Source organism: Lepus europaeus, chromosome 12 (assembly GCF_033115175.1).
Source record: "Lepus europaeus isolate LE1 chromosome 12, mLepTim1.pri, whole genome shotgun sequence".
Taxonomy (NCBI): Eukaryota; Metazoa; Chordata; class Mammalia; order Lagomorpha; family Leporidae; genus Lepus; species Lepus europaeus.
The window spans coordinates 8,862,744-8,871,007 of NC_084838.1; the positions used below are offsets into that span (position 1 = coordinate 8,862,744).

General features: G+C 38.9%; 1 protein-coding gene across 1 annotated transcript in view; it reads left to right on the forward strand.

The window, feature by feature from the left end:
• The window catches only part of PPP6C (protein phosphatase 6 catalytic subunit), a 43,806-nt gene extending 38,203 nt beyond the window's left edge, over positions 1–5,603 (forward strand). Inside the window, exons 5-7 of the mRNA XM_062207553.1 lie at positions 1,647–1,726; positions 1,914–2,123; positions 2,916–5,603. Coding sequence (XP_062063537.1) covers positions 1,647–1,726; positions 1,914–2,123; positions 2,916–3,164 — 539 coding nt within the window. The 3' untranslated portion in view covers positions 3,165–5,603. The remainder of the gene's footprint in view (positions 1–1,646; positions 1,727–1,913; positions 2,124–2,915) is intronic.
• Positions 5,604–8,264: the final 2,661 nt, after the last annotated feature.

Below are 8,264 nucleotides of genomic sequence, written 5' to 3' on the forward strand. Positions count from 1 at the left end.
AGATTAAAATTAAAGTAATGAAATGTCCATATATAGTTATAAATTATCTTGGATCTTTATTTCACACTGATAAGACTATATTGGGCAGTCATTAAGTACCATGTGCTTTGCCTGTGTGAAAAGTAAAAACACAAAGCATCTGCAAAAGAAGCTCAGTGGTAATCTCTCTCGTGGCAAGTTTATGTGAGGGTCTTGCTTCATACAGAAATAAAACTTAGAAAATCATGAGGATTGATGATAGCCTAGTCTCCCTTCCTATACCATTTTTAGTGGTACTTATGGTAATGTGGTATGTTAGGTCTTATTTACTTATTTATTTGAAAGACAGAGATAGGGAGATCTCCCAACTGCTAGATCACTCCTTAAATGCCTGCAACAGCCAGGGCTGGGCAAGGTTGAAGCTAGAAGCCAAGAACTCAACCTGGGTCTTCCACAGGGGTGATAGGAACCTAAGTAGTTGGGCCATCACCTATTGCTTCCCAGAGTATGTGTTAGCTAGAAGCTGGAATCAGGAGCTGAGCCTGGATTTGGTACTCTGTTATAGAATGCATGCATCCTAAGTTTCATCTTTTAAAAAATATTCATTTATTTTTTCATCTGATTGAAAGGTGGAGAGAGATCTCTTTCATCTGCTATTTCATTCCCCAAATGCCTAGGGCTGGGCTGGGCTGGGCTGGGTCGGGCCAGGGCTAGAAGCCCATGACTGCATCCAGGTTTCCAGGTTTCCCACATGGATGGCAGGGGCACATGCACTTGAACCATCATCTGCTGCCCCCAGGATGTTTCAGCAGGAAGCTGGATTGGAAGCAGAGTAGCTAGGACTCAAACCCTCACTCTGGCCTGGCCACACAGATGGCCCAAGTGGCAACTTAACTGGCTGCCCACAACACCTTCCTCCTAAGGAGCATCTTAGCTGCTACACCAAAACCTTCTTAGGTTGTTTTTTTTTTTTTTTTTTTTTAATTAAGAAACTGAATAGCAAAGGTCGATAGTGTTTATTAAAAGAACAGATATGTATCCTGTCAACAACATAGCAGAGAGGATTCAGCTGGGAATATGTCAAAATCTGATGAACAATCTGTCCTCAGCGAGGCTTACAAGTGTACCTAGTGAGTTAAGTGTTTACTTGTACAGTTTACAGAAAATCTCAGAGGAGGCAACACAGGCCTGAGAAATGTTGAGCTAGGAATTACTCATGCTTCTGTAATTATGGATCTTCTAATTTATTTGATTTGATTATCCTGCTGTAATAAGGTAGTCACATTAAATAAATTAATCTGTTTGATGAAATTGCCTAATATTAACATAACTGCCAAAAGCGTTTGCTTTAGGTTGTGTGAAATTAGTTTTTAGCTCTTCCTGATGATAGCATTTTGGCCAATAATTTCGGCTGCTTCTTAGGACCATTTCTGGAATGAAAAGCAAGACCATATCCTTAAGACACACATACACACACACACATACTCAGAGATAGGTGCCACGCTTCTTTTTGCTGTATGTAGAGCCAAATATGTGTCATAATTTGCCATCCCAGTTTAAGCTGAATTTCTTTTGTACTTAAGACTGCTCTAGTACTGGATACATTGCTTATTTTTATCAGCAAACTCAGAGCTTCATTCATGAGAATTCTTCTTTTTCTTTCACAGATGAGTGCCAAACCAAATATGGAAATGCTAATGCCTGGAGATACTGTACCAAAGTTTTCGACATGCTCACAGTAGCAGCTGTAGGTTTTTATGAATCTTTTTAAAAACCTCAACTATTTTCCTGTCAGTGACTTACTATATATTTTTATCTGATGGTCGTGTCAGTTATATTGATATCTTTAGCATTCACTGAAGAATTTAGATATGGCTGAGTTTATTATACATTCAACTCTTTATTGGTTTTTGTTTTTTTGTTTTTTTTGCTAGTTAATAGATGAGCAGATTTTGTGTGTTCATGGTGGTTTATCTCCTGATATCAAAACACTGGATCAGATTCGAACTATTGAACGGAATCAGGAAATCCCTCATAAAGGAGCATTTTGTGACCTGGTCTGGTCGGACCCTGAGGATGTGGATACCTGGGCAATCAGCCCCCGGGGAGCAGGTTGGCTTTTTGGAGCAAAAGTCACAAATGAGGTAAAGTCAACATTTTTGGAAAAATAGTTTGTTGGTTGCTAATGGACTGTGTACAGAATTATGTTGGCCTTAGAAAGCAAATTTGTAGTCTAGTTTCCTCCAACTATGGGCACTATGGATATCCCATTTTTAGTCTGGTTTATTCACCATAGTGGTTCATTGTGAAAGCACCTACTCCAGGATCCACCTGTGCTGTGTATACACTAAGTGCTCCTTTCCTTTCAAATGTGGCAGTTAAATACATGACAGCATGGGCAAGACAGGCAACTTTTTGAAGGTCAACTGTTTTCAGTTAAGCACACACGTGCACACGTGGGATGATGTCATTTTGGGAAAGGCTTCCGCATAATGGAGGTGTGGGTTGAGTCCATCAGTGGAACTTGGGTATGCTGTTTATCCAGGCTCAGCCTTTGTTTCCTCAAGTTGCAAAAGAAGGATAATTATTTCAAGAACTATATATACTGCATTCTCAGTAACTGATGTTATATTGATACAAATATTTCTTATTAACTGTAAAAGTGAAACTGTTTCATATACGGTAGTACTCATCTAACTCTTTTCTTCCAGAAACATCTAATTATGTGGCTGTATGATGTCTGTAGCTCTGTAATTGCTTCAGGCCAAAGTGACTGTGCCTGATGTATTGAAATTATAAGGATAATTATAAAACAGGTTGTAAAATTATGGGAACTTCAGCAGCAGAATTCGATATTTTAAATGATTGTACCTTATATTTTATAGGCCACATTCAAAACATTTTCTGAATACTTACAAAGTTTTTCTGAATTGCAGTTTGTTCATATCAACAACCTAAAACTCATCTGCAGAGCACATCAACTAGTGCATGAAGGCTATAAATTTATGTTTGATGAAAAGCTGGTAACAGTATGGTCTGCTCCTAATTACTGCTATCGTTGTGGAAATATTGCTTCGATCATGGTCTTCAAAGATGTAAATACAAGAGAACCAAAGTTATTCCGGGCAGTTCCAGATTCAGAACGTGTTATTCCTCCCAGAACGACGACGCCGTATTTCCTTTGAGGCCTTCGCCCATCCTGCTGACCCACTTCTCTGCCCTCTTCTTACCCTGACTCTCTTGTATTACCCTCTGCAGTATACTTTTTATTGAGCACTTTGCTGCTGAAATGCTGCCTCTTGCCTTTTTTTAATTTTAAATTATCTGAGTTTATTGTTTGTTATGGTGTCTATAGCAATGTTTTTCTATCAATTTCTCCTCCATCCCATCCCCACCTTGGACTCATTTGAGAAGACTTGAGAAATGTCTTAATACTCATACTGCTGCATGTAGCTCTTGCATATTTACTGGTCTGGGGAAACAGGATGTGTTTCCATTTTTAAAAAAGCCAATTGAAAATTACACCGAAATCACCTTTTGTATCATTGAGCCTTTTGTTTTAATTTGGTAAATTTTAAGAAATTTCAGCAGCAAAGTTGTTGTTCAGTGGGCACAATGGACTACAGATGCCTCGAGTTATGTGCACCTGTCCCAGCTGTAAACTTCCGTTGTCCTTTGTTGGATGATATTTTAAATGGATATAAAATAAATTGGTCTAAAGGGCTGCCCTCCTTGTTGTGTTTTTAAATTTTAGTTAAAAACTGCTACAGCGTATGACTTTGTATATTAAAATAATTGTAATGATCTTTTTTCAAATTCCTTGTATTTTTTAATAAAGTAATCTTAAATAAAATCCAGATAGGTTAAGTGTAAGAAATTTTAAACAGCTTACATTGTTAGCTTACCGTTCTTCTTTTTTCCTAATTAGAATTCTTGGCCCTATGATTTTTGAGTTTAAAACTTCAATTGAAATTAAGTAGTATTTGTTTTAAAAAAATCACTAAAGTGTGCCTAAAGAACGTAACTGCCATATTAATGTTTTGGTTATATCCTCTATAGTAATAGAGAAACATTTAATACTTGTAATGCTGATGTGTTCATTTAATACCAGTTGAGTAGAATGCGATTGATCCAGTTTACAATCTATCATGAGTATCATTAAGTAAAATCTATGTACTTTTCAATAGTAGTCATTATTCTCTTGCTGTAACACTTGACCTTAACTTTTAGAAAGTGTTCATTTTTTAACTGCAACTGGAAAGGTTGAAAAGTCAGGTCTCTTGTATTTGTAAACTGTAATCTGAAACAGATTATTTGAAGCGTAGCAAGAAACAAATTGTCCTTTTTTTGTAAAGGTCTGTGATACCATATTTCGGCTTTGTGTGATTTGAATATCCAAAGGGTTGTGATGATCAGTTCTTGATATGCAACTGTCCACTTTAATAAGGACAAATATTCCAATATCTCTTAGGACTGTAGTCATAAATGATGTTGGAATGTACCATTTTGTGAAAACGTGGTATCCCTTTACTGCTAATAATTAATTCTTGTCATTCCAGGAAATCCATGTGAAGCCAGCCAATTAATAAAGCACTTTAGCATCTGTTCAGGTGGTTTTGAAAACCAACGTTTCCCCTTCAGGATAAAAACTTCCAGGTCACCTAAAAATGCAATAAAAATCTTTATAGTCTAAGCTTCTTGGCACATAATTTTTCATCAGGGTTTCCTTTTATTGAATGAGCACAATACTGTTTTGATTTGATTTTTTTCCCCCAACCACTCAGCTCCTTGTACAGTTTTTAATTGTATAGCTATATAAAGAAGTGGCTAAGACATTTGCTGCACACACTTGAACTAATGTTGGGCCAGTAACACTAGTGTGTTACTGCTCTGACTCCAGTGTAATTCAGGTGGAAAGTTATTTTTATCTTACAGGGATATGTAGCTGTGTATTTTACTAATTGTGAAACACTGGAAATAACGATGCAGACAACTTGGTGTGGTCTTCGAACAGCTCTCTACAGTATTTTTTTGCCCCCTGTTAACCACAACTTGTATTTAAGTTCTTGCGTTCCACTGCTTTTAAGTTGTACCAATAAAATTGGTAATCCTCAGCCTTCCCTTGCCATTTGACACCCCTTCGCTGAATTTGATGTAGTTGTTTTCATTATCCCTGTAATGTGACTTTTATTTGTAGGTCATGGCGTACTGCATTTGTTTGTCACTAGTTGGGCATGTGCCAATAATATTCTGTCCATTCCTGATCTGCCATTTCTGTTTTGCCTGGTATCTCTTCAACCGAATAATGGCTTTTTGCATGGAGAAAATAGTTTTTACTGCTAGACATGTAAAGGGAAGAAAGAGTGAATGTCTTGGACTTTGTGAAGACTGAAAGGAATATTTGGACCCCTCTGATAAATAAGGGCTATGTACCATATGGAGCAGTCATGTGGTGGAAGATACTTGCAGGTGGTAGATTTGGAGGCAGGAGGGCCTGTTACTCCCTGTATCTAGTCTGAATGTAAAAATCCCTTATGTTGTATTAATGGGGGTAAGAACTATTTTTATTTGCCTATGATGATATACTTGGTTTCTAAATAAAGTGTCCTAGGCTCTAGTGAGAACTGTCTACGTTGAATTGCCATTTGCTCCCTTTTCTCTCTTGGCTAGCTTTTTATAGGTTAATGTGTTTCCCTGAAAAATGTCACTACCTGAAATGTGTTCCTTTGAGTGTGATCCTAACAAGCCTGGATCAAGAGTACATCTAATATGCAACTCAACTTCAGCTCCTATTCCGTCTGGATGTCTAGAACTGTTGGGAGATTCTGACATCTTAAACTCTGGATTTTGCTTTTGAAATAAGGTTTGAAACACTGTTCGCTGTGTTACAATGTGTGTGTTTTTGCTTTGTAAGCCCAGCACCAGGTTTTGGAAAATGCCTGTATCTTAAAAGCAAATCAGGACTCTGTCTGAGCCTCGTTCGTTGTCAGAAATATAACTGCTTTCTGTCAGCTTCCAGGAGTCAAAGAGATTTAACAGCAAGAATCCAGACTTTTAAATGTAATTGTTTTTTAAATGTAACGTTTGTAAAGCACCTTCAGTTCTTTGGATGAAAGGTGCTATCTTCCCTCAGTGTAAATTAATAAAAAGATTATAGGAAGTTTGTCAAAAAATAATTTAATGCATAGTCTGTAGTATGTCCTGACAAGAAGTTAGCATTTTTTATACCATCACTTAAATTAAAAAATACTTATTCCTTTACTTGGTTGCTTGACTAGTAAACAAAAGTGAAACTTTTTTCCATTCTGCAGTTGACTCTGAGCTGTGTTCCAGTTCCTGAAAGGCGGGATTTATTGTGACCCGAACGCAGTGCCCAGGGCCGTGCTCCAGGAGGTCACCACAGCTCTGTCAGTTGTGTGTTTACAGTCTTCAGTGGAAAACAGCAAAACCAAACAATGGGAACCCCTAGCATGATGACAGCCCCACTGGGTTTGTTACAAAAAATATTTTATTTATTATTTATTTGAGAGGCAGAATTACAGATGGAGGGAGAGAAAGATCTTCCATCTGCTTGTTCACTCCCCAAATGGCTGCAATGGCTGGAGCTGAGCTGATGCAAAGTCAGCAGCTTCCTCTGTGTCTCCCACACGGATAAAGGGGCCCAAGCACTTGGGCCATCTTCCACTGCTTTCCCAGGTCATTAGCAGAGAGCTGGGTTGGAAGAGGAGCAGCCAGGAAACGAACCAGCGCCCATATGGGATGTACACCACCTTGCTAGCCCCAGATTTTTTTTTAAGATCTTATTCCAAAGGGAGAATTAGAGAAAAGGAGAGACAGAGACAAAGAGAGATCTTCCATCCGCCAGGTCACACCAGGAGCCTGGATTGGCAGTAGAGCAGCCGGGACTTGAACCCGATATACACTCGATTTTTGAGGAAGGTTGGCTCCTCGTGCTCCTGTTAGTTTTCTATTTCCTGGTCAGTTGGTGAATATATGCCTTTTTCCTTTGTGAGAGAAAACTTAGGCTGGCATGGATCTCTCCAGTGTTTTCTTAGTTCAGAAATGCATGAAATTTATAGAAGATTTGTGTATGTCAGCCAAATTATCTATGTAAGTATTCCATTCATTCCCTGGGTAGCCACTTTGATTTTCAGCACTTTGCTTTTGTCTGTAAATGGGAAGGGGTATACGAGACTGCAGAAAGCATGGGATAGTGGAAAGAATACAGTCAGATTGAGTTTAAAAAGCAAAACAAGGCAAACAGCTGTGCCCTGCAGCAGTAGCGGCTAACCTGTACAAAGCACATTTGGCCATTGCCACATGTGCCCTATTTTGTGATATCCTTTCCGTGGACACATGAATATATTATCTTTTTTTTTTTTTTTTTTAAACCCCAAGTGAGAAAATAGGCTTAGAGATGTTAGGTAGCTAGCTCCAGGTTGCACAGGGGAGCTGGAATTTGAACCCTGTAGGGCACACCAGAGTACATTGTAAACCACTGCTATCTTAAGTTGTGTTGGTTATTGTAGTTCTGTGATCCTGAGCAAATTGGGCCCTCTGAATCTTGTTTGCACACATAAAGAGCTCAGTTCCTGACCCAAAGCTACCATTTATTGAGTGTTCATGCTAATGCAACATTTGCCGCTTCAGTGTAGTTAGGAAGTAATAATCCAAGATAATATGTAATTGCTACTATCTTGTGGTTTTTTAATTTTTAAACTTAATTGGGAACAAAATTTTAAAAATTTATTGGGAAGGCAGAGGCAGAGAGATCTTGTACTGTTTCACTTCCCAAATGAAGGCAACAGCCAGGGGTTGAACCAGGCCAAAGCCAGGAGAGCCCAGGACTCAGTCTGAGTCTCCCATGTGGATGGCAGGGATCCAAATACTTGGGCCAGTGCTGGCTGCTCCCAAGCTGTGTGTAAGCAGGACGGTGGAGTTAGAAGCAGAGGCGGGACTCATACCTACGCACTCTGATACGGGGTGTAGTCCCAAGTGGCTTCTTCAACTTGCCAGATACCTGTCCCTCTTGCAGCTTTTTACAGTACAGTATATTGTAGAAGGAAATGTTAAATGGGAGATGGGTACCTGGGGAGGATTAAAAAGAGGGAGTGTAAATTTAATATGGGCTGGAATAATGGGTTGTATATATCTTACGGAGTAACAACACAGAAGCAGAGGTTACGGGAACTTGGACACATCACGAGGATAACACTTGAGGGTATTCTGTGGGAGGATGAATAGCTTTGGAGAGAGTTGGCCAATGACAGAAGGTGTTGAAGAGC